This window comes from Thalassophryne amazonica, chromosome 20 (assembly GCF_902500255.1).
Source record: "Thalassophryne amazonica chromosome 20, fThaAma1.1, whole genome shotgun sequence".
Classification (NCBI taxonomy): Eukaryota; Metazoa; Chordata; class Actinopteri; order Batrachoidiformes; family Batrachoididae; genus Thalassophryne; species Thalassophryne amazonica.
Genome location: NC_047122.1, coordinates 19,849,303 through 19,876,175, shown reverse-complemented (window position 1 = coordinate 19,876,175; position 26,873 = coordinate 19,849,303). Strand labels below are relative to the sequence as shown.

The 26,873-nt window shown below is 41.7% G+C and overlaps 1 protein-coding gene across 1 annotated transcript; it reads left to right on the top strand.

The window, feature by feature from the left end:
• LOC117502448 lies at positions 1-25,379 on the top strand. Its single transcript, XM_034161504.1, is given in 4 exon segments — positions 1-491; positions 884-951; positions 19,790-22,182; positions 22,185-25,379. Coding segments are annotated over 2 exon segments (4,032 nt in total). The 5' UTR covers positions 1-491; positions 884-951; positions 19,790-20,256; the 3' UTR covers positions 24,291-25,379.
• The last annotated feature ends 1,494 nt before the right edge of the window (positions 25,380-26,873 follow it).

Sequence of the window (26,873 nt, the reverse complement as noted above, 5' to 3'; positions counted from 1 at the left end):
GGTGGATCCTGGGATTGGATCCTGTGAGCGGCGGCGCGGTCCCGTGTCGGCCGGATGGACCCGACCTTGGCCCGGCTCCACCCGACCATTATGCAGACAGGAAACGACATTTTACGGGCAACAACGGGGAGCCGTAGTTTTCGGAAAGGGGGACACCTCGCAAACAGCCGGCCGATGAGCCAAGAAGGACAGCGGAACGTGGACACGACAACAAAGGGGACGTTGGGCTAAAGACGAGCACCGAACCGGGTTTCGCCAGAACTCCAAACCGAGCTTCGGGAAAACACCGAGACGCGCTTCAGACTAGGCGCAGGAGAGCAGCCCTACTGGGCTGATGGAGAAACCGGGCCTCTCGGTGTTTTTCCACGGAAAAAGGCCCCGATGACAGGCAACAGGGACCCGGTTGTAACAGCTCGCTGCCCATTCGATGTTTTTACCCTTTTTATCCCTGGTTCTGAACGTTTTTATGACCAACTGTCGTGTATGAAAAGGTAAAGGAAGAGGAAAAACACTACCGTGTTAGCTCCTTTGCTAGTTTACGAGCAAAGTGTCGCTAATGGCTTGGCCTCGTAGTGCGAGCACAATAATGCTACAATGAAATATTTTAGCTTAATTAAAACATGCTGTGAGTAATTATACAGTCATTTCCGTTTTATCTTGAACAAAATGTCTAATGTTGACTGTTGCTTGTTATTTGGGGTTAGTTAGCTTGCTGAGTGATTGATGCTCGCAGACCCTGTTGAGGGGCTGATGTCAGTGATTTGTCCCTGGTCAGGAATGGGTCTCTATGATTTGTCCCTGGTGACAAATTTGGCTGGTTTGTGACTGGTCTTTGTAATTTCTTGCTCTCTGACTGGTTTGGTCTTCATTTTATGTCTTTCAGATTGTCCACCAGAAGACGCAGCAGAAGCCGTTTCTCTCTCCACACCTGCAGCCCAGCAGGCAGCTTTGGTGAGCTGTAAACAACACAACAATCCAAAACAACAGAGTCGAACCAAAAGCCAGACCACACACTCTCTGGCACTAACAATGTGTTCGGCAGTGTTTCCAGCTCCTTGCATGTGATCAGACACTACATAAATGTAGGTGTATTTTGTCCTCTGCTTTAAAGCTATAGGGCTTTCAAATTTCACAAAACAGAAAATTTAATTTCTACCAAAATCCAAGCATTGTACTCTGGGTTTATTTTGTGACATGTTGCAAAATTACAGCTCATTTTAATGAAGAGGACATATTTATCTGGGGGGAAATCCCATAGTGAATATTGTCTTTTCCTTCATTCCCGTCATGCAGACTGACTATAAAAGGAAGCGTGTGCACGTGTGAAGTTTGAGATTACCTGTGACCCATCTTAACATACATAAGATTTCTTGTAAAACACTTTCAAATCTAGTAAATGTTGGTCATACCATCTGATCCCGTGAATTTCTCCCCTTCAGGGCTTGAAAACCTAACTTGTTTACAGACAGCATGAAGTTTGATCATACTGGTAATATATTATGAATCCCTTATCTAAATGCTAATGAATAAAACTAAAGAGGTGCCAAAGAAAAATTATTTTTATGACTTAAATCTTAAAAAAAGAAACAAGTAGTGGCCAACAGGTTGTTGTTGTTGTTATTATTATTATTTACATTATTTACTGATTTTAAATGCTGTAACCTGCATACTGGAAATCCCAGAGACACAAAAATATACATGAGAATGGATAGCTTGTGCCTTTTTCACAAGGCAAGAGAGTTATGCTGTTATCTAACCTGATGTTCCCCTTCCAACTATGTTAAGGAACCCCTAACTCGTGATTAGTATTGGGTATCGGGAACCGGTTCTTTTTGAGAATCGTTAAGAAATTATTCGATCCACCGACATCAATAGCCTTTTTGCTTAACGGTTCCCTTGTCGGGCCTTCAGAGCAGCCGTTGTTTTTGAGGGTGTTTGCCCGGAAAATGATCATTTCTATATGTTGATTGCAGACCCTGTAATCAACCGCTTCTGCAGCGCGGCTCTTTGAAACTTGAAGCAGTGCTCTGACCCACTGCTTCATTGGTTCTTTGCTTTGTTGCTTTTCAGAAGCGGCAAATCCACTTCTTAACCCCAAAGCCATTAAAATATGTCAGTTGTGAGTCACTTTTGTGTGGATTAAAGTCACTGTCTTGTTGCGAGAAAGAAATGAGAATCGTCCTCCGTTCCATTTGCACAGCTCCAAATGCTGCCAAGTCAAGTTAGAAAGATAGAGTCCGGTCGGAATTAATAACTTCAGAGCGAATCACCGGTTAAATCAAATGACACCTCTTTCCAAACGTTGTAATACAAACAAACTGCAATCGATCAAAACATTTTTTTTTTTCTTCCAAAACGAGACGTCCTGTGCTGACGTGCAGCAGCCAGCTGAGTTCAGCTCAGAGGTATGGAGTGACATTCATGCCAAATGTCTGAAAGGAAATGCTTTTGACAAAAACTACAGAATTAGTTTATTTCTATTTGTGTCCAGAAATCGAGGATCCTCCATGTAGATTTTATTATAGTTCAGAGATCAAGGATCCAGTGACCAATTTCATATTTATTTACTTTAAGACTCAATAAAATGGTTGTTGACATAGAAAACCTGAAACCCTCCTATTAGTACACAGAAAATTCACAAGAGGTATCGATAAGGGAATCGATAAGGAATCGGATCGATAAGCGGAATCAATAATGGCATCGATATTGATTCAAATCTTATCAATATCAATCCATAATCATGATGGCTCTAAAGATAATCTTATCAGATATAGGACTGAAATGATTCATCGGATAATTACTAAAATGCTTCAAGGCAAAATTCTCTGCCTCGAGGCTTTGTTTAATTCACTACTGTGTGCTGGATACATGCACAGCGTGCCATAAAGCGTATGTGAAGCGGCTGAATGCAAAATGGAGATGGACAGAGAAGAAAACAGTGAGTGGCAGGAAGCACAAAATAACCCACGGAGAAAGAGTCAGAAACTGTCAGACCATTATCAATTAAGCCCTAAGCAAAACACAGTACAATGTGTTTACTGCAACACGGAATTAGCTTTCCACAATGCTACATGCTACTGCACCTGAGCTGAAAACATCCACTGTAGGCATTGAGCCTGCCAAGCGGACCCAATAGATAATGTTAATGTCACGTTAAAAAAAAGTATTTAATTTAGATCAGTGTTTGCGAGTGGGATGGGTATCGTTAAGATTCTATAAATTATTCGTTATTCATCTCACATTGTGCCGGAGCTAGCTCGTGGTTGGAGATAGCTCTGGCTGCTTGCCATGACGAAAACAACACATTTGTTTTTGTCTTGCGAACGCTCTGCTGAGGAAACAAGATTCGTCCGACTGTTTCCCCAGACTGACAACAAATGAGTAAAGTAAGTACTTTTATGCAGTTTTTGTGTTCTTTTTTTGTTTGTTTGTTTTTGAGGCATTTTGTGAATGCAGAAATGTGCAGTCCTGTGATTTTAAACAAACAAACCTTTGTGCACGGGCCACTGTGGAAACGAAATTAGGTGCCCAATCCGTGGGTCAGAGTCTGACGATTTAGCCAGACTGACAACAAATATGAGTAAAGTAAGTAATTTTATGCATTTTTTTTTTTTTTGTGGTTTCTTGAGTCAATTTGTGACTGTAGAAATGCGCTCTGACCTCTGTGACATAAACCAAACGTACTGCCTCCTTTCTGTGGCAGCCGCCATCCTTATTGTTGCATTGCTGCCACCTTCTGCATCAGTCTGTTATAGCAGTACTAAGTCCTTTCAAGTCCAGTGTCTTTTAAGTACTTAAAAAGCCAACACTTCCCCCTCCCACTTTAATTTAGTCTTTATTTAACCAGGTTAGTCCCATTGAGATCAATATCTCTTTTACAAGGGAGACCTGGACAAAGATAAAGTTTTCAGTTCACCTAACCTGCTAATTCTATGCCTAATGCTGCGTTTACACATAACGACGAAAAGTCACAAATGCCACGAAGCATACATTCTTGGCTGCTAATCACGAATGTGATTTTGAGGCAGAAGCGTCAGGTGTCCTCAAGAACTACTGCAACCTGTTACCACGCATTCTAATTAATGGCACGTGTTGCTGGTGAATTATCAGGAACCATTACGCATGATCAAGAATAATGTTCTGCGCTGTTGCGTGTAACAGCGCATCATTATGTTCTGTCACGTTGTGAATGAGGCGAATTGTCTCTGCACACACCTATATTCTTCCATCAGCTGCTGGACAATTCAGAAAGCTTCAGTTTGCTTCTCAAAATCCACAGCAGAAGAACTTTGTGATTGCATGCTTAGTTGGGCTCTGTGCCATCGAGTGGCGTAGAGAGGAGGAGACAAAGAGAGCCATATGTGTGGCTCTCATCTCACGCGTTTTCCCAAACATCAGGCACAGCAGCGGCAGCAGGTGGAACACCTGCAGGAGCGCACTGATGAGCATTGGAACAAAACTTTTAGCCGACTTGGCGTCACTGTCCTTCTTCAACAGCAAAACAATTAATACAACTCTGGATTCAATGTATATTAAAGAAACGGATGAAAATGAAATTATTAACATAGTTGATAAGCTAAAAGGGGAAAAAAATCAACTGACAGTGACAACCTTGATATGTTTTTGATTTAAAAAAAAATATATATATATTATCGATTTGTATTGTTAAACCCTTGACTTATATTTGTAATTAACATTGATTCCAAAGTGAAAATAGCTAAGGTGATACCACTATTCAAATCTGGTGACAAACATGTCTTTTCAAACTACAGGCCAGTCTTAGTGTTACCACAGTTTTCAAAAATTCTGGAAAAGATACCCTTACCAAAAAATAGTACTGATAAGTATATAAAAAGTAAACTAGAAGTATACTTGAAACATACTTGCATATACTACTTTTTGGTAAGGGTATTTGTAAAGAGGTTGAACAATTTCATAATGAAACATCACATACTCGGTGAACAGCAGTATGGTTTTAGAAAAAAATTGTACTACTTCACTGGCTTTAATTTTGTTGAACAAGTTAAAGTGTCCAAAATGGGCTTCCTCGGGAGGGTGGCTGGTGTCTCGCTTAGAGATAGGGTGAGAAGTTCAGTCATCCGTGGGGAGCTCAGAGTAGAGTCGCTGCTCCTTTGCGTTGAAAGGAGCCAGTTGAGGTGGGTTGGGCATCTGGCAAGGATGCCTCCTGGGCGCCTCCCTAGGGAGGTGTTCCAGGCATGTCCATTGGGAGGAGACCCCGGGGAAGACCCAGGACTAGGTGAAGAGATTATATCTCCACACTGGCCTGGGAACGCCTCGGGATCCCCCAGTCACAGGTAGTCAATGTGGCACGGGAAAGGGAAGTCTGGGGTCCCCTGCTGGAAATGTTGCCCCCGCGACCCGGACCTGGAAAAGCGGTTGAAGATGAGTGAACAAGTTACAAATGCAATAGAGAAGAAGAAATACACTGTAGGAGTTTTCTTTGATTTGCAGAAAGTATTTGATACCATAGATCACACTTTACTATTGGACAAATTACAGAAGTACGGTATTAGAGGATTGGCCCTTGATTGGATAGCTGTTGACACAACAGGTATCAGTGTGTCCATTTTGGGGGACAAATTCTGAATTTTTGAGGATTACATGTGGGGTGCCCCAGAGTTCAGTCCTTGGGCCATTACTGTTTCTGTTGTATATTAATGATATAGGTTTGGTTTCCAAGTCTGTGAGATGTATTTTGTTTGCTGATGATACAACTGTTTGGTAGTGGGGATCATTTGGCACAGCTCCTGGACATGATGGAGAGGGAACCCACAAAAATTTAAATACTGGTTTGATTCAAATAAATTTTCGCTTCATTTGGGTAAAACAAAATGTATTATATTCGGAAATAAGCCCAGGAACTTAAGTAGAAACTTATTATTGAATGATACTGAAAGTGAAATAGTATCCGAAACCAAGTTTCTTGGAGTTTTTATTGTTGTTTTTTTATTGATTATGTTGGAAAACTCATAAATTATGTTAAATCCAAAACATCAAAAGATTGTGATTCTGTACAAAGCACAATACTTCCTCTCCCAGCATTCATTGGTTACGCTGTATCATTCATTGCTTGTCCCATACATGACCTATTGCATTGAGGTTTGGAGAAACACATATAAAACAAATACTAACCCAATATTTCTGTTACAAAAGAAAGCTATGAGTTATAAGTGGGGAAAAAACAAACAAAAAAAAAAACAAACATATCGTGAGCCAACAAACCCACTGTTTGCTTGTTTACACATTTTGAAATTTTGGGATTTGGTTGATTATATTACGATACAGACCATGTATAAAGTAAACAAACTCTTGCCTCAACATGTCTAGGAACTGTGAGAGGAACATTAGTATTTGACAGCTTAAAGATTCGAACTTCTGTAAAAAGTCACTGCATCTCTGTAAAAGGTGTTAAAATCTGGAATAACTATTCTGATAATATTAAATTATCTGGTACTTTGGCTGGCTTGAAAAGACATGAAAAAGACTTGGCTTGAAAAGAAACAATATAATTTCTTAGTATAGTATGATAAATTAGGTTAACTGGCTTTGTTACTGTTCTTCTGCTGTGTTCAGGTATTTTAGTTTACTGATTAATCTATATTGTCTCTGCTTATCTTTATTTTCTTTTTTGATATTTGTTGTTATGAGTGTACATATATGTGTATATAGCAACTGGTGAGGGGGGGGGGGGGGTGTTTATAAGCTTTTGCTTCAGCCTACACCCTTTCGGCTGCACAAAACTGGGAAATTGAGTTTTTGTTTTCTTCTGTTTTGTCTTGTTTTATGAGATTCTTTTGTGGTGTGTGTGTGTGTGTGTGTGTGTGTGTGTGTGTGTGTGTGTGTGTGTGTGCGCGCCAAATAAAGATTAATTCATACTGCAGCAATGAAACTGACAGCAGTGCAGCAGGTTTTAATTGTGCATATGTCAGAGGAGAATGCTGTCACGCTCGATTAAGGATCACCAGTAATCAAGACAGATTAGATACCATTAGATACCTGGTACCTGGTGAGATTGCATCAGAATTTTGGCTCTCTGTTGGGACTGTTTACACAGAGACTGCTACCTGCTGCTTTGGACTTTGAACTAATAGTCTTTTTCAAGACTTTTTTACTTTTTTACCTTTTTATTTTTTTTTTTTTTTTTTTTTTTTTTTTTTTTTTTTTTTTTTTTTTTTTTTTTTTACTTTTTTACTTGACTCTACTGGTGGTCGGCTCTCACTGCGGTATTGTATCACTTCTTGTTCCGGAGCACAGCGGTGTTTTTCTGTATCTGTTAGCTGTTTGATCTGCGCAGTTAGATTGATCTAGTTATCTAGATTACGATTTGTTTCCCAGTGTAATCTTTACGTGCCTTAACTAAAGCACTCCTTCTGCTGAATCACCTCTAAATTATTTACACATTATTCGCTTTGCGTGTTTTTAGGAATCCGCTAGCTTAGCGTAGCTACTAGCTCTTAGCCGATTTAGCATGGCGGCTTCTCCTGTCTCTCCCGCACTTTTCTGCTCTGGGTGTGAAATGTTTAGTTATTCCTCGGCCTCCTTTAGCAGTAATGGTACTTGTAATAAGTGTAGCTTATTCGTAGCTTTGGAGGCCAGGCTGGGCGAATTGGAGACTCGGCTCCGCACCGTGGAAAATTCTACAGCTAGCAAGGCCCCTGTAGTCGGTGTGGACCAAGGTAGCTTAGCCGCCGTTAGTTCCCCCCTGGCAGATCCCGAGCAGCCGGGAAAGCAGGCCGACTGGGTGACTGTGAGGAGGAAGCGTAGCCCTAAACAGAAGCCCCGTGTACACCGCCAACCCGTTCACATCTTTAACCGTTTTTCCCCACTCGACGATACACCCGCCGAGGATCAAACTCTGGTTATTGGCGACTCTGTTTTGAGAAATGTGAAGTTAGCGACACCAGCAACCATAGTCAATTGTCTTCCGGGGGCCAGAGCAGGCGACATTGAAGGAAATTTGAAACTGCTGGCTAAGGCTAAGCGTAAATTTGGTAAGATTGTAATTCACGTCGGCAGTAATGACACCCGGTTACGCCAATCGGAGGTCACTAAAATTAACATTGAATCGGTGTGTAACTTTGCAAAAACAATGTCGGACTCTGTAGTTTTCTCTGGGCCCCTCCCCAATCAGACCGGGAGTGACATGTTTAGCCGCATGTTCTCCTTGAATTGCTGGCTGTCTGAGTGGTGTCCAAAAAATGAGGTGGGCTTCATAGATAATTGGCAAAGCTTCTGGGGAAAACCTGGTCTTGTTAGGAGAGACGGCAGCCATCCCACTTTGGATGGAGCAGCTCTCATTTCTAGAAATCTGGCCAATTTTCTTAAATCCTCCAAACCGTGACTATCCAGGGTTGGGACCAGGAAGCAGAGTTGTAGTCTTACACACCTCTCTGCAGCTTCTCTCCCCCTGCCATCCCCTCATTACCCCATCCCCGTAGAGACGGTGCCTGCTCCCAGACTACCAATAACCAGCAAAAATCTATTTAAGCATAAAAATTCAAAAAGAAAAAATAATATAGCACCTTCAACTGCACCACAGACTAAAACAGTTAAATGTGGTCTATTAAACATTAGGTCTCTCTCTTCTAAGTCCCTGTTGGTAAATGATATAATAATTGATCAACATATTGATTTATTCTGCCTAACAGAAACCTGGTTACAGCAGGATGAATATGTTAGTTTAAATGAGTCAACACCCCCGAGTCACACTAACTGTCAGAATGCTCGTAGCACGGGCCGGGGTGGAGGATTAGCAGCAATCTTCCATTCCAGCTTATTAATTAATCCAAAACCCAGACAGAGCTTTAATTCATTTGAAAGCTTGTCTCTTAGTCTTGTCCATCCAAATTGGAAGTCCCAAAAACCAGTTTTATTTGTTATTATCTATCGTCCACCTGGTCGTTACTGTGAGTTTCTCTGTGAATTTTCAGACCTTTTGTCTGACTTAGTGCTTAGCTCAGATAAGATAATTATAGTGGGCGATTTTAACATCCACACAGATGCTGAGAATGACAGCCTCAACACTGCATTTAATCTATTATTAGACTCTATTGGCTTTGCTCAAAAAGTAAATGAGTCCACCCACCACTTTAATCATATCTTAGATCTTGTTCTGACTTATGGTATGGAAATAGAAGACTTAACAGTATTCCCTGATAACTCCCTTCTGTCTGATCATTTCTTAATAACATTTACATTTACTCTGATGGACTACCCAGCAGTGGGGAATAAGTTTCATTACACTAGAAGTCTTTCAGAAAGCGCTGTAACTAGGTTTAAGGATATGATTCCTTCTTTATGTTCTCTAATGCCATATACCAACACAGTGCAGAGTAGCTACCTAAACTCTGTAAGGGAGATAGAGTATCTCGTCAATAGTTTTACATCCTCATTGAAGACAACTTTGGATGCTGTAGCTCCTCTGAAAAAGAGAGCTTTAAATCAGAAGTGTCTGACTCCGTGGTATAACTCACAAACTCGTAGCTTAAAGCAGATAACCCGTAAGTTGGAGAGGAAATGGCGTCTCACTAATTTAGAAGATCTTCACTTAGCCTGGAAAAAGAGTCTGTTGCTCTATAAAAAAGCCCTTCGTAAAGCTAGGACATCTTTCTACTCATCACTAATTGAAGAAAATAAGAACAACCCCAGGTTTCTTTTCAGCACTGTAGCCAGGCTGACAAAGAGTCAGAGCTCTATTGAGCTGAGTATTCCATTAACTTTAACTAGTAATGACTTCATGACTTTCTTTGCTAACAAAATTTTAACTATTAGAGAAAAAATTACTCATAACCATCCCAAAGACGTATCGTTATCTTTGGCTGCTTTCAGTGATGCCGGTATTTGGTTAGACTCTTTCTCTCCGATTGTTCTGTCTGAGTTATTCTCATTAGTTACTTCATCCAAACCATCAACATGTTTATTAGACCCCATTCCTACCAGGCTGCTCAAGGAAGCCCTACCATTATTTAATGCTTCGATCTTAAATATGATCAATCTATCTTTGTTAGTTGGCTATGTACCACAGGCTTTTAAGGTGGCAGTAATTAAACCATTACTTAAAAAGCCATCACTTGACCCAGCTATCTTAGCTAATTATAGGCCAATCTCCAACCTTCCTTTTCTCTCAAAAATTCTTGAAAGGGTAGTTGTAAAACAGCTAACTGATCATCTGCAGAGGAATGGTCTATTTGAAGAGTTTCAGTCAGGTTTTAGAATTCATCATAGTACAGAAACAGCATTAGTGAAGGTTACAAATGATCTTCTTATGGCCTCGGACAGTGGACTCATCTCTGTGCTTGTTCTGTTAGATCTCAGTGCTGCTTTTGATACTGTTGACCATAAAATTTTATTACAGAGATTAGAGCATGCCATAGGTATTAAAGGCACTGCGCTGCGGTGGTTTGAATCATATTTGTCTAATAGATTACAATTTGTTCATGTAAATGGGGAATCTTCTTCACAGACTAAAGTTAATTATGGAGTTCCACAAGGTTCTGTGCTAGGACCAATTTTATTCACTTTATACATGCTTCCCTTAGGCAGTATTATTAGACGGTATTGCTTAAATTTTCATTGTTACGCAGATGATACCCAGCTTTATCTATCCATGAAGCCAGAGGACACACACCAATTAGCTAAACTGCAGGATTGTCTTACAGACATAAAGACATGGATGACCTCTAATTTCCTGCTTTTAAACTCAGATAAAACTGAAGTTATTGTACTTGGCCCCACAAATCTTAGAAACATGGTGTCTAACCAGATCCTTACTCTGGATGGCATTACCCTGACCTCTAGTAATACTGTGAGAAATCTTGGAGTCATTTTTGATCAGGATATGTCATTCAAAGTGCATATTAAACAAATATGTAGGACTGCTTTTTTGCATTTACGCAATATCTCTAAAATCAGAAAGGTCTTGTCTCAGAGTGATGCTGAAAAACTAATTCATGCATTTATTTCCTCTAGGCTGGACTATTGTAATTCATTATTATCAGGTTGTCCTAAAAGTTCCCTAAAAAGCCTTCAGTTAATTCAAAATGCTGCAGCTAGAGTACTGACGGGGACTAGAAGGAGAGAGCATATCTCACCCATATTGGCCTCTCTTCATTGGCTTCCTGTTAATTCTAGAATAGAATTTAAAATTCTTCTTCTTACTTATAAGGTTTTGAATAATCAGGTCCCATCTTATCTTAGGGACCTCGTAGTACCATATTACCCCAATAGAGCGCTTCGCTCTCAGACTGCAGGCTTACTTGTAGTTCCTAGGGTTTGTAAGAGTAGAATGGGAGGCAGAGCCTTCAGCTTTCAGGCTCCTCTCCTGTGGAACCAGCTCCCAATTCAGATCAGGGAGACAGACACCCTCTCTACTTTTAAGATTAGGCTTAAAACTTTCCTTTTTGCTAAAGCTTATAGTTAGGGCTGGATCAGGTGACCCTGAACCATCCCTTAGTTATGCTGCTATAGACGTAGACTGCTGGGGGGTTCCCATGATGCACTGTTTCTTTTTCTTTTTGCTCTGTATGCACCACTCTGCATTTAATCATTAGTGATCGATCTCTGCTCCCCTCCACAGCATGTCTTTTTCCTGGTTCTCTCCCTCAGCCCCAACCAGTCCCAGCAGAAGACTGCCCCTCCCTGAGCCTGGTTCTGCTGGAGGTTTCTTCCTGTTAAAAGGGAGTTTTTCCTTCCCACTGTAGCCAAGTGCTTGCTCACAGGGGGTCGTTTTGACCGTTGGGGTTTTACATAATTATTGTATGGCCTTGCCTTACAATATAAAGCGCCTTGGGGCAACTGTTTGTTGTGATTTGGCGCTATATAAAAAAATTGATTGATTGATTGATTGATTGATCAACACGCTCAGTTGTGACCTCCACGACACGAGGCGAAATGAGGTTGGTGCGTGACATTCATGGAAGATTGATTGATTTATTTATTTATTGACAGCTAAAAACATGCTCCACAAAAATCACGAATGTCACGCACCTGCACGCACTAAGAAACCTATTCAGATGCATTAAGTCACGTTAAGAATGTCAGGAATGTGCCAAGAATGATGCAAATATGACATTCGTAACGCATCTTGCTTGTGTAAATGCAGCATAAAATACTTCCAATAGAAACTTCTTTCAGGCTTAATATGGCAATATGTTTTAAGGTTGTTGGTCATCTTTAAAATTAATCCAGAATATGCTAATGCCACTTAAATGGAATCCTTTTCTTTCTTTAAAGAGGTTAGGCCACCAAATTCTGCCAGTAAAAATGTTTATTTTGAGAGGAGTTGAATTGGTTGTTCATTGAACTGACTTATTTTCTCTGTCATGTATAACTGTTAAAATATGCTTAAGTAAATTTATGAAATTAAATAAATTTTTATCCGAATAGTCTAATCACCAGAATAATTGATAGAATACTCAATTGCTAAAATAATCGATGGCTGCAGCCTGAATCAGATATTCCTGCTGTGTGTGGTGTGTTAAGTGCTCTAGTCTGTTCGGAAGGATGTTGGAACCGCTCAGACCTCAAATCATGAATATTCAGCATGTTTGATTGTCTTGGTTCGATATCCCAGAGTGTGGGGTTTGCCTCGTGCACAAACGAGCACACAGCCTGTTGAATGTTACATGCAGCCAATCAGAAAAGAGGTGACAGAAGCACGGAGTAGAATCCAAAATTACTAAGGGCAGTCACGGCACACTCGAAAGTCCGGTGTTCACACTGTCTCCACTCCTTTAACCAACGGTTTTTGTTTTTGTATCATTTTTTCCTCTGTTAGAAATTGTCCACAAACTATCGCCATTGCTTCTTCCGCGTCCACCGTGTTTTACTCCAAAGTCACATTTGAACCTGAGAGGTTTTCCAAGTGTTCCCTTCTGACCTAGGAATGTTCGTAAGTGAAATCTGTTTGTGGTGTGTTGTCTTTACCATGTGGCTGCACACCACACACTGTATGACCAAAACTGTTATAACTATGATTTTGTTTTTAATCGCCATGTGTGGGGTCTCTCTGGTACTGAAAACCTAACAACAATTTTAAAGGACATGTCGCACTTTTTTTTTTTTTTTTAAGGTCCCAGTTCGCAACACATCATCAAAGTATCCATGATTGTAATGGCCTAGTCACACGGCACTTAACGAAGGGCAACAGAGCCCTGACGAAACAAGAAATCTTGACTTTCGTTGTTTCGTTGGCATCGTTTAACCTTCACGCAGCTTCGTTCCTGCAGCTGACGCGTCGTCAGGATTTTGAAAATTTTGAACGAAGGGCAACGAAAACCTCAATTCGTCTGTTTCGTTTTGCTGTCGTTCTTGACGTTTTTTAATTGTTTTAGTTTTTGTAACGTTACTGTTTAATTTGACTTCGTTGGAGCAGCTGAATGTTTTCATACAGTGCAGAAGCCGGTTTGTGAGCGCTGAGACTGCTGCTGCTTCATGTACTGTTGGAAATTACAGGGCAAACTCAGCCCGCTTGCTTGGATTTTTTTTTTTTTTTATCTATGTGGGGGGGGGCAGCTTCAATGGGCTCAGGCACCTTACATAGGCCAGAATTAATCTTTTGTGTGGATATAATTAATTATTTCGCCACAAGCAACTGTTGAATTTGAAACAACAAAAAGTTGTGTAATTTCCGAAGGTACTTGAATGCAGCAGCTGCTGCGTGTGCTTATTTTGTATTAAATATTACAATCTGAGTGTAGGAATGACAATCCAGTCCTTCTGTACATGTGGCAACGGGTAGATGAATCAAAATGACTATATAAAGAGCTGTTCTGGAAGGAACAATTCACGTTGTGGATCAGTGATCACCTGGTGGAAATAACCGCACGTGAGTCAGTGCGCGCGTTCACACGCTCTGATATATTCAATCATCTTTACACTTATATTTATGCTCCCTTTTCACAGTTTTCTGTTATAAATCAATATATATGGCTTAGTAACGTAATACAGTGATACAGCAGTGACCACAGCACCCTTTTTATTTTATTTTTTTTTTAATTGGAGCAAGACGGAGCGCACAGCATGTCAACAGACAGTGAGGGTTCTGATGATGATGGAGATGATCCCTCTTTTGTTCTGGATGAGGAACCAGAGCAGGTGGTCCACTGACGTGCGCACAGATCTCCACAGCTTCTGTTTTTTAGTTTCTCCAGGACTCAGGCGCTTTGAGCTCCGTCCCAGTGCTAAGTCCTGGAACGCAGAGGTGCAGACACACTCTGCTCCAGCTGTGGCTCCATCGTTAGCTTCGGTTTTGTTAAGTTCCTCTTTCATCCCTTTTGCGCTTTTCCTTCGCAGACTGTTCGGTGATGAAGCTCTTTCGTCCACCTTTTCTCAAAAAATTGTGATTTTTATAATTTTTTCCCTTCGTTCAGGAATCGTTGTATGCTGTGTGACTGGGCCATAAGTCTCTCTGCGCACATGCGCTCATAATTAGTGGTCTCTAATGGTTTTTTTATTGCTCTCTCCGAGTGAGTTAACAGGTGCATTTCCAGTAAATGTCTCACTCAGCAGTTCTCGGTTTGTGACGTACTTATTAGCAAAACAGAAACGTCTGATGGCTGACGGAGTGAAATGAATGCGGTTATGTCCAGTAACGAAGCATCAGAGCTTTTATTTGAAAGTGATGGCTTGGATTTACAGAGGAGACAACACACACACTTCACCCCAATACTCTTAACTTTTTCAGAGTCGCAGATTTTGGAACCTAAACTGTTGTGATGTTGCTGTTTGTGGTGCTGGTTTACTGCTGCAGTGAACATGATGGACGTGGACTGTCTCCACCACAGACTGCCTGGATACGCAGATGTATGTCTCATTTTGGAAAAACTCAGAAGACACTATTTTCGGGAGATACTGGACTCTCTTTCGAACATGCCGCAATCATGACAGAATTTGAGTTGAAGGCAGACCTGGGATCGGACATTATGCGTGTGCATGATCAGAACCTGAGGACAAGTGGGCCTGGCCATTATTCTCTGGCCGGCTATCCATACCTGAGGACTGATGGAACTTGAAAATTATCTCTGGCTGCCAATCCAAGGGAGGACTGGTGGATCCTTTCCTTGGCTGGCGATCACGCACGTGTGATCTCGATCACAATCCATGTTGGGGCTTCTTTTTGTTGTGGACTTTTCTTTGGATATCTTTCCACTGGGTGAGTGGAATGTTCACTTTTTTCATCTTTTGCTTTGTGTTCCTTTCAATGGAGCTTTCAGTGATAGTAAGACTTTTGTATTTAGTTTGAGAGTGTGTGTGTGCGCAGCAGTTGTTATACCATCCAGCTCAGATGTATTATTGCGCTGTGATCACAGATCTGATCACATCTGTTCGATCATCCATATTCATAAATGCAGAATATTGAAATGGAGCCCCAATTTACACAGACTTCTGGCTGAATTTGAACAATATTACAGAATTATTAATCAAGCAAGAGGTCTGTACGGGGAACTATCAGACTGACAGACTGGTGTTAGTACGGACCAAGTGCAGCGTGGTCTGTGGGATAAACAGAGGTCTGATATCCCCATACAGACCCAGCGAGGTTAATAATTTTCTTATATGGCTGTTATATACACAAACACGCAAACTTACAGTATAACCTGAATATGCTGCTGACGGTGTTGGGCTCGTTCACTTTCTTCACCTCCATGAAGAACTTCCTAACAGATGGTACGGTCGTTAGCTGGTAAGCTTTCAATCTGTTTTTTGTTTGTTTTTTTTCTTCCTGATCCTGCTGAGATATTTATGGAGTATGTTTGTGTCCAACTTGCTTTTTCTAATTGCATTTTTAGCTTCCTGGTTTGGAAAGAAAATACGCGTTGCGGATCAGTTGTCATGGAAACCAGTCTGATATGGGAAAATAACAGACCGGTAATCAGCCAATCGGAGCATGTGTGGCGTCGCAGCCATATAATAAGTATTATTATATGGCTGACATCAAATATGAGTAAAGTATTTTTATGATATTTTTTTTTTTTTGTTTCTTGAGTCATTTTGTGACTGTAGAAATGTGCTCTGACCTCAGAGCCCAATGCCATCTTTAAGGCACTGGGTTTGAGACCAGAAGATCCTCGGTTCAAATCCCAGCCTGACTGGAAAATCACTAAGGGCCCTTGGGCAAGGTCTTTAATCCCCTATTGCTCCCGGTGTGTAGTGAGTGCCTTGTATGGCAGCACCCTCACATTGGGGTGAATGTGAGACATTATTTGTAAAGCGCTTTGAGCGTCTGATGCAGAAGGAAAAAAGTAAGTCCCTTCGGCTGCTCCCTTGTTTACACTCGGGGTTGCCACAGCAAATCCAAGGTGGATCTGCATGTTGAATTGGCACACGTTTTATGCCGGATGCCCTTCCTGATGCAACTCCACATTACATGGAGAAATGTCGCAGGGGTGGGATTTGAACCGGGAGCCTGATGCAGAAGGATGCAGTCCATTTACTATTTATTTTATATTAAGCTTATAGACTCTCTCAAATGTCATAAAACTGTCAGTCTCTATAAGGATTTTTTTTTTAAGAGAATTAATTTTTGAATAATCCCATTTAAAAAAAAAAAAAAAAAAAAAACAGCTAACATGCGGGTTAACACCGCAGAGCCACTTTAACGCGCATGTTTTTGTTTTTATATATATATATATATGTATGTATATGTGTGTGCTTGGGTCATTGTCCTGCAAAACGATGACCCCAGTCTGAGGTCAAGACAACTCTGGAGCAGGTTTTCATCCAGGAAGTCTCTGTACATTGCTGGATTCATCTTTCCCTCAATCCTGAGAAGTCTCTCAGTTCCTGCTGCTGAAAATAATCCCCACAGCATGATGCTGCCACCACCATGCTTCACTGTAAGGATGGTGCCTGGTTTCCTCCAAACGTGACACCTGACATTAACACCAAAGAGTTCAGTCTTTAGGCACCTTGACATCTACACAAATTTGATCTCCGCACTGCTGCGCAATTCATTGTGTCAATGCGTTCTGCTTTATCCCGCTTGACGCCACGCTATATAAAATAATCATTTCATAGCCGATGACGCATTTGCTCTCAGAACTTGGTTGATGAAACTATTCTGTCATCACTCACAGAATCAGAACTTATCTACAGCAACAGGGTGTCTCGTGCGTGTCGTGTGGTGGAGAACGCATTTGGAATCTTGTCCCAAAGGTAATTATTTCTAATATATATTGTAATGGATTGGTAAAGCAGTTGCATTTTCATCCCTTCTCATGAGTTAGATAATGTATCTGTAACGTTATGTTTATTGTAGATGTGTAACAACTCCTCATAATCGTTCAGATGCCCCACACACAGTGACACAGTTTTTTTTTGAATAGGTTGCGCAGTGTTAACTAGTTACAAGTGGCACGAAATTAATGCGTGCCAGAAGTTTTGAACATTTCAAAAGTTTTCTTTGCGCACTGGCACACAGCAGCGCACAGTTCACACCCAGCTTACAACAGTTTAAGATGTGTTTACTCATTGGCACACCAGATTGCATGCCAGAGCGAGGATCAAATTCATGCAAGTGTCAAGGAACCTTTTTACTAAGGAGGTGCTTCTGTCTGGCCACTCTACCATACAGGCCTGATTGGTGGATTGCTGCAGAGATGGTTGTCCTTCTGGAAGGTTCTCCTCTCACCACAGAGGAATGCTGGAGCTCTGACATCTTGGCCATCTGGTTCTCGGTCACCTCTCTGACAAAGGCTCTATTCCCTGATCGCTCAGTTTAGACGAGCGGCCAGCTATAGGAAGACTCTTGGTGGATCCAAACGTCTTCTGTTTAGATGGATGGCCACTGTGCTCATTGGGACCTTCAAAGCAAGCAGAAATGTTTCTACAACGTTCCCCAATTTAGAGCTTCACGGCAAAGGATGTGAATACTTGTGTAGATGTTGGTAAGGGGGTTGGGGCATGGCAAGGTTAGACCTTACTTGTGTGAAGCGCCTTTAGGCAACTTTGTGTGATTTGGTGCTATATAAATGAAAATAAATTGAAATGTGATTTCTTAGTTGTTTTTTGTTGTTGTTGTTTATATTATTTTTACAAATTTATTTAAAAAAAACATTGTCATTATGGGGTGTTGTGTGTAGAATTTTTAGGAAAAATGAATTTCATCCATTTTGGAATAAGGCTGTAACATAACAAAATGTGGAAGGCTGTAACATAACAAAATGTGGAAAAAAATTAAGCGCTGTGAGTACTTTCCGGATGCAGAGTGTGTGAGTACACGTCTTTAAACAAGATTGTCTTACAGAATCAGGTACTATGCAGGATGTTAAGTGAAAGTATGGACTATGAAGAAAAATGCAGCTTTTCTGTTACTTGTGAGTGAATTTAAAAAAAAAAAAAACATGCAGGCAACATCAAACTGAAGACCGTAGGGTTTGAATTTAGAGACAGTATATACGAGCATTTGTACAGATTTTGGGTGTTGGGGGGCAAACTTGATTCTATTAAAGGAAGAAAAGCAATCTTAAATTTAAAAAAAAATCTTAAATTAAAAAAAAAGCACAATTGTTCTTAAATTTCAAACCTCCCCCACCCCAACCATGAGAACTGTTGACAAAACATAAAACAACAAAAAATGAATAAACAAACATGTCTCTTCCTTTAACTCCTTTAACCTTAGTAATATATTTTAACCCTGGTGCAAATGAAATGTTTGTCTGGTAAACCATTACTTATTGATATAGAATAAACTAGTTGCATTGTCTTAATATTTAACACTGTTCACTACAAAAGATAGAGCTTCTTCTTTAACGTAAATTAATCAACATTACTATAATCCTTTACCTTATAGTCACACCTGCATAAATAAAGCAATATTAGCAATACTAATTATAACTTTTAGCCACATTAGCAGTAGCACAAACACCACCTTCACCACAAACAAATAAAAAGAAATTACACAAACCTCATTGACTGCATTACAAGGCATAGAGGGTAAGGCTTATTTAACCAGCAGAAATAACAAACATGTCAGCTTCCTGTGGTTGTCCGTGCGCACATATAAGCAGTCACCCCGGAACCTTGGCTGAATATATTAGTTCCGTGTCACTGTCTCAATATTTTGGGGTGAGTAGAACAAAAAAACAAATGTGCAAACAACAATATATAAACTACCATGACATGGAAAAAATGAACTGCAATGTGCAGTTAGTTTGGTTCAAAAAAATGTATTCGCACCAGAAAGTCAGTTCCACAGCAAAGCTTCAAAAATATTTGTGGTTTTCTCAGTCTTAGCATTAAAGCAGCAGCTGACAAAATATTAAAAGTGCAGTCCGTTATCCTGATGGGGACAGAACAATCACCACATCATAATAACTTAACACATTCTTGATGTTATGCTGAAACTGAAAGTAGCTTTCATACAGACTTAAGTTTTTTTGTTTTTTTTTATAAGGCTTTGTTCGTATCAGTAAAAATATTACACCACAGGAAAACACCATTATAATCACATGACAAATGCAAATGATTTTTCCAATATTAAAACTTACGATTTTAGTTTTTACTAAAATGAAGACTGTATGTAAAAACAAATGTAACTTTAGCCTTGAAATCTCACTGAAAATGGTCTGTAACATATGTCAACAGAGGAATTATTTGTTTTATTTTGAGGGCGTGACAACCTTAAAGCAAGAAATGTGATCCACTACTGAACTCAAAAGTACAACTGCTGTTGATTTACTGTATATTAAATGTTCAAAATTCTTATGGATGTTGTTCTGTCTTCTTGCCTCCGTCCCCCACCACCACCCCACCTGTTGTCCTTCCTCAGGCTGTGCAAAGAGCTGAGTGAATGCGCAGAAAACAGCACTGAAGCAATGGTTCATCTTCCAGAGAAATCATAGACGCTCCACTTCCTGGGACAAACTGGACTAAACTTACCTTTTTAAAAACAAAAACAAAGCAGGCATAACTCAGTATATAGTTATGGAACACTTTGAAGAAACACTACAATTCTTTCTTCTTAGATAAATTATTAGGTTACACTATTTTGACCTATTTATATTGTCGTGCCAAAGCACTTTCTCTAATTGAGAGTTACACTATTAGAACATTTATGTGACAAATTAAGCACTGACTTTTGAATTATAGTAAATCATTTTAATTATGGTGGCATACAACAGGACAATATAAAAAAAAAAAAAAAAACCTGAAGTATTACTCCTATTTTTACAAAGTCCAGATTTAGTGCACAGGGTAGTTGTGGCTCTAGGACACTCTGCCATAATATATAGGGAGATGTTCCAGTTCAGCAAATACCCCATGGACATTTTAGAAATGCTAAGTGGACACCAAGCCCATCAGTTCAAAGGCCTTGGATTAGAACGTCAACTGAGCCACCAGCAGCAAGTCCAACTCCAGCATCAGCAGCAGCTCCAGCAGCAGCACCAGTCTACCACTGACGCATCAGGAAGCCTGCTCTCCGGTCTCAGCCTCGGATCCCTTCAAAGCTCTCGGAGTAACGCCTTTGCAGACTCCTCATCAATATTTGCAAAGATGACTGCAGCTCCCCCAGCCATCTCTCATCAGAGCCAGACTTCATCTTCATCTCACAGCTCCAGGAAGTCCAGTAAGATAAGCAGCAGTAGTAGCACCGGGACTGGGAGCTCCTCCTCAGGATACCCTCAGTTTCTGCGGCCTTTTCACCCAGCTGAAGCTGCGCTGGCTCAGGAGCAGCTCCACTCTGGGATGGGACGTTTTGACTTTGGTGGGAGCAGCAGCGGAGGAAGTGCAGGAGTCATTGGGGGTGTTGTCACACCTGCTCCACCACCTCCCCCACTGCATCCAGGTCTCTCTGTCCCCCAACCATCCTCTGGTCCTTCCACTTCCTCTCCATCTCCTTCTACCTCTGCATCAGTCTCCAATAACTCATCTGGCAGCACTGCTGTCCCTTTAGTTGGGCAGTCCGATCCCCGCAGCCTGCATCAGCAGTTCAGCTGCATGCTTGCTGCCAATCAGTACTTCCTGTCAGGTGTCCCCACCAACAGCAGCCTGGAACAGTTCCTCGTACAACAAGGCACTCACAACCACTTAGGTCTGGGTCTGACCCAAGGGACTCCAGAGTCCAACTCAGCCCTGGCTCCCCCTACCGCCCTCCACTCCACCCACAGCCACACAGCTTCACAACCACAGCAGCAACAGCAGCAGCTGGCCTCTCATGCCTTATCACATCCGCACAGCCACACACACCACCCACACCCCCTTCACCCGGGCCCGCAGCCTCCCCCTTTGAGCAGCTTTGATTTTCAAGGCATCCCAGTCCTTTCTTCTAACCAGATAGCCTCACTAATGCAACAAGAAGCTGGTCTTCCCCTTCCTCTGCCTCTCCACCTTTCTCTCTCTAAAGATGAGGTGTCAAAAACAGACAGCACATCGACATCTGGTTCAAGTGGGGGGAGCAGGAGAAAAAAAGCAATGGCTGGCTATTTGCCCCAGAGGAAGGCTGATAGTAGTACTCACAGTGGTCACAGCCATAGCAGCAACACTGTTGGTAACTGCCACAATACCAGCTCAAGTGGGCACAGTCAAAGCTCCACGGGCCTTGTGGGAGGAGGTCCTACAGGTGTTGGGTTAAGTGGTATAGGAAGTAACTCTCGGCATTCTTCTCTTCTGTCATCATCCTCGCGGCAGCAGTCATCCTCTACAGTCTCCTCCTCTTCGTCCGGCCCACCTCCCTCTAACTCCACGTCCGTGCTTGTAGCTAATGGAAATGAACAATTGTCCAAAGCCCAAGAGAGCCACAGTGGTAATTCATCTGTTCAGCCTGAGCCAGAACCTCTATACCACTGTGGAGAATGTGGTAAAACATTCACTCACCTCTCAAGCCTTCGCCGACACCTACGTAGTCACGGCTTAACTCCAGAAAGCCAAAGTAGAAAGTCGAACTGTAACTCCCCCAGCCCAGAGAGGATATTCTGCTGTGGTGAATGTGGAAAGAGGTTTAAAAAGAGGGGTCACCTGATCCAGCATAGTGTCACCCATTCAGAAAACAGGCCTTTTGTGTGCAGCATTTGCCAGAAGTCTTTCAACCGTCGTGAGTCACTCACCAGGCATGAGAAGATCCATGATGAGAAGCCTTTCCGCTGCCCAGCTTGCGGGAGGTGTTTCCGGGAGAGTACTTCACTGCTGAATCATGCTGCATCAGGCAACTGTGGCAAACCTCCCGGAGCTCAAAAAATAAGAACTCTGAAGGGAATCGATTGTCTAACTTGAGCAACAGTAAAATCGGTAGCAGTGGAGGCAGAGTAGCGTTATCAAATGAAGCATCAGGAATGAGTAATAAGTACACTACAGATTTTTCCAGAAATCGTTACCAAAGTCAGTTGTCCTATAACAGTGGGGTTGATGACTACAGACGGTCACAGACTTCATCTTTGTACTCTTCAGAGAGTACACTGGGGAACGGAATGGGCAGCCAGACTCTCCGTAAGGCGCCTTTAGCCCCAACTCTTCATCCCCATCCACAAAGCCAGCAACAGCACCTCCATCACCAGCAGCAGCAGCCACACCTCCCCCTGGCCTCTTTATTGGATGATTCAGAGGATGAGGTCACCAGCAGTGCGATGTCAGCCATTGCTGCTGCGGCTGCAGCGTCTTGTGACATAAACACTGACGGCCGGGAAGGAGAGAGGAGGGATATTATTGGCGGCCTTCTGGGTGGGTTGGGGTTTAATTTAAGTGGGCCGTCATCAAGCTCTGCTAGCCTCAACGGGTCTACAATGCCTTTGACTCACCCTAGCCACCCCCAGGCGAAGCCCAGGAGGCCTCGGAAGCCAAGAGAAAAGAGAGACCCAGGAACCGCTGTCAGGAGAAGGCGAAGCCCTGCACCGCCGGGGGACGGCTCAGAGAGGCCGTATGGCTGCCAGATTTGTGGAAAGCGCTTCAGGAGGGCAGAAACCCTACGGCGCCACAATCGTGTCCACACGGGGGAGAAGCCTCACGCCTGTGACGTCTGTGGTAAAATGTTCCGTGAGCCTTTCCATCTAACGAAGCACCTGACCGTGCATTCAGGTCAGAAGAACTACAAGTGCAATTTGTGTGGGAAGATGTTTGCCTACGCTCAGAGTCTAGTGAGGCACGGGAAGTTGCACAGAAAAGGGGAGATTGATAATCAGGGGAGGAGAATTAAAGGTGGTGCTGCTGCCATCAGTCAGGTGGGAAACTCTGAATTTTACTCATCCTGCTCCCAAGAAGAAAAATCCCCAACATCTGGCACGCCCTCCCACAGACTTTACACCTGTACAGTCTGCTGGAAATCATTCCATCACTATTTCCACCTCACCGCACATCAGCAAACGGTCCATGGTGGTGGAGTAGGGCTGGAGAAGTCCTACCGCTGTGAGGTGTGCGGCAAAGCCTTCGCTTACTCCAACAGTTTAGTGCGGCACAAACAGTCTCAGCATGACGTTGACCGTAATGGCCAGCGGACCAACCAGCCTCAGCCTTCCGGATACTCATCCTTCTTCTATGATTCTGGATCAGCCTCCAACTACGCCGGTTCGTCTCATATGCCACAAGGGACCGCATTGCAGCAGCCACAACAGCACCCTTTTCACTATCGCTCAAAAAACTTCCAGAAGCGGACTGGACAGACAAGAAAGCACCGGAAGAAAAAAAGGCGAGTAATAATCCACAGCATCATGAGAGATGGGAAGCTGGTGGGCGTCCCACTGAGTAAAGACACTCGCAGGAAGCTAATGATTCTAAGGAAAAAACGGGGAAAACTGCAGATGCAGATTAACCAAAAAAAGCTCCTGGCTCAGTTGAGGATTAGGGGTGGTGGGTTAAAAGTGAAGACGTGGTGTGGGGGTGTCGTCAGAGTCACAGGGCTCACCTCAATGGACGTTCCTGTCAAGCGATTTCCCTGCCCGATCTGTCCCAGCACCACTTATTCCAAACAGGGTTTTTTGCTGGTCCACCACGCCATACGACACCCTCCAAAAAACTCAGGCCGCCACGCTCGTCTACGGTGTCAGGTATGTGGAAGGCGGACCAGCTCCTTACACAAAGCCTTGAAACACAGGGGCCAGCACCTTAAACAAGCCACGTTCCAGTGCCACAGGTGCCGCCATCGCTTTTGGAATCCCTGTCTTCTGGCCCGACACAAGTTCTCCTGTCGGGGTGTGACCTGTGGCATAATCGGGCCCTGGGGACTGATGAGGCAGAAATTTCACATCCGCAACACAGAGACTGACCATTCACCAGTACGCCTGCCGGTCCCAAATCTGCTCCAGCCCGAGAGATCAACAGTTCTGACTGACTACAGTCAGTAACAGAGGTTTTCTAGACTAGATTGTTTTGTTTATTCTTTTTATATTTAATGCAAGAAGCGAGTGAGTGGTAGTAGGTTTTTAACAAAAACTGTGGGAGGACGGGGAGGTTTAGTCAAACTGCCACAGAATCCCCGCATCTCTCTGAAGTCTACACGGTCCTAACGTGCAGAGGCGGTGTGTAAATGAAGTTGGACTTTGAAAGGCCCAGAATTGGAACCGCCAGATGAGGTCTAGGTCATTTGACAAGTTTAGTAGCACCCATCTTTAAAAAATAAAAAGAGTGCATCTTATCAAGTTTTGATCCATCGTTTGTCATTATTTTCACATTAGCAGTGTTTGATGTCCACACTCATCAACTGGGTGCATATTGTAGACGTGAGATGTATTTAGTACCATTTTATTATTTACAGTGTATTCATCGTCTCGTTCTGTGTGGGTTTTTGTTTGGAGATGATCTGTATTAACATGAAAAAAGAATATGACTGTTGGCATACAGAAATGCTAATCCAGTGGTTTGAAGAATTTCATCAGGTTCATGGTTGGCATCATTTTCAGTTCTAGATATATAATTCCATTGAGAGCTGTAAAGCATCAGAGTGACTGAAAAGGAAAACTAAAGTGTTGGTGAACTTGTTTTTAATCGACACTAGTGTTTTTGTAAAAGCTGTACATAAAGACAGGACTCAAACTGTTAATGTGCTGAGGATAGAAAAGGAAAACTCAACCGGAGTGTACTGTAAAATTCTATTTTGTTATATATCGATTACTTGCCATTTTTTTACTCTGTCGTTAGCATCGTTACTCTTGTCTGCGTGGGAGGGGAAGGAGGCGGGGCCTGTTTTTGTAAAACAAGGGGCTGAATATGTGTATGTGATGTTTGACCGCCTGTTGACCCTCATTACTCACTTATACCGTTTTTGTAACAAAAGCGTGTAAACATAGTTCATTATTTAGGTCCTGTCCATGTGGTGTTTTTTTTTTTTATTATTACCCCAGTAAAAGTAAAACGTAATATTATTACTAAATTACTATCCTTTGCCTAAAAAGTGAGTTGGTAAACTTCAAATAAAAAAAAAAAGTGAAATGTTAGTCACTATTTTGTTTTGTTTTTTGTGTGTGTTTTACTGTGATTTTAAAACTTAAACCCCATGTCTGGTGAACTGGTCTTTTTGACTTGTTTGACATAAAATATTGAATGAAAATCTAAACAGAATTCTCAGTGTCAGTCATCCTCTGGTGCTATGATGCCCTAATCTGTGAATGACAGTTTATTTTTTGTCCTTTGTGTTGCACGTAACTGAGTGATGTTAGTCCATCCCAGCCCGCTCATGTCAGCAAAAACCAATTATGTTATCAGATTATCTCCCCATTAAAACGGCAGATAATGAGCCAAAATCTGATTAAAATCTAGACAACTTGGCTATTAATATAAAAAACAACTTTGTGTAATGGCCCATGGATGTGGAGTACACCTTCATGGAAGCTGGCAACTGTGTGAAGAAACTACATCAAATAGCAGACGAAATATACAACGGAATGGGGAAAGTAAGACTAATTTAACCGAATATCACATACTAAAGAAAAGGATACCTTATGTTTTCATCTATACTGCTAATTTTTCGCAGCAAACTTGAAATCTTTGAAGCTCCCATGTTTCAAAAATTGAGTAATTGCATGAAAAGGGAGATGTCACTGCCACCTGCTGGAAGGTGTATTCACATCAAATTATGAATGTCCTATTTGTGTTTTGCTTGTGTAGTGTGCGCTTTCAATAATTTTAAAAAGGCAGACTTTACTAAACAGTTCAAAAAGCAGCCACAGATAACAGGCATACAGTGATTGGACGAAATACATTTATTACATCTGTTATTACAAGTACACTCAAAATACACAACGATATATGAAATGTTTTTTTTTGGGGGGGGGGGTTTCTCGAGTTATAAATAATAGAACAGTATGCAGTTAAAAGCCCTGCAAAAAGTACTTGGGGCAATTTTTTGTAGCTCTTTCTCTCATTTTCCACTAGGGGGCAGCAGAATACTGAACTGTTTGCTGTAACAGGAAAATCATGATTCAAACAAATCAGTTATTAATGGTTATAAATTCCACAGCTATGCCAGACGTGCATGCGTGTGTGTTTCAAACTTGAGTCTTTTTTTCTCTTAGTAATGAAAATATAAATGCAGGACGGGCACAAGTTATGTTTAGTAAAAGGAAGTTTGGGTTATTTTATTTGTTTTTAACCTAAACTCTATCAGAGATGGAGTGCGCGGGATGAGGTTTTGTCTTTTTAGGGAGTTACTTTAAAAATATGTATAAAGAATGTTAATGAGAAAACAATCCTACAGAAGAAGGGAAGAATCTATCTTTCGTCTGCAACATAAAAATATCTAAAATGCTTTGTATTTGGGGGAAAAATGTTTCAGGTTTTACTTAAAAGCACAAACTAAAAGAAACTCATCAACTGAACAAACAAAAATTAAAACTTTATTCTGCTGTTAAATGTTTCCATGTATAAACTGACCTCATTCACATAAGACTGCAAAGTCCAGTTTGTTAAATACTCTTTTTGATGTCATCATT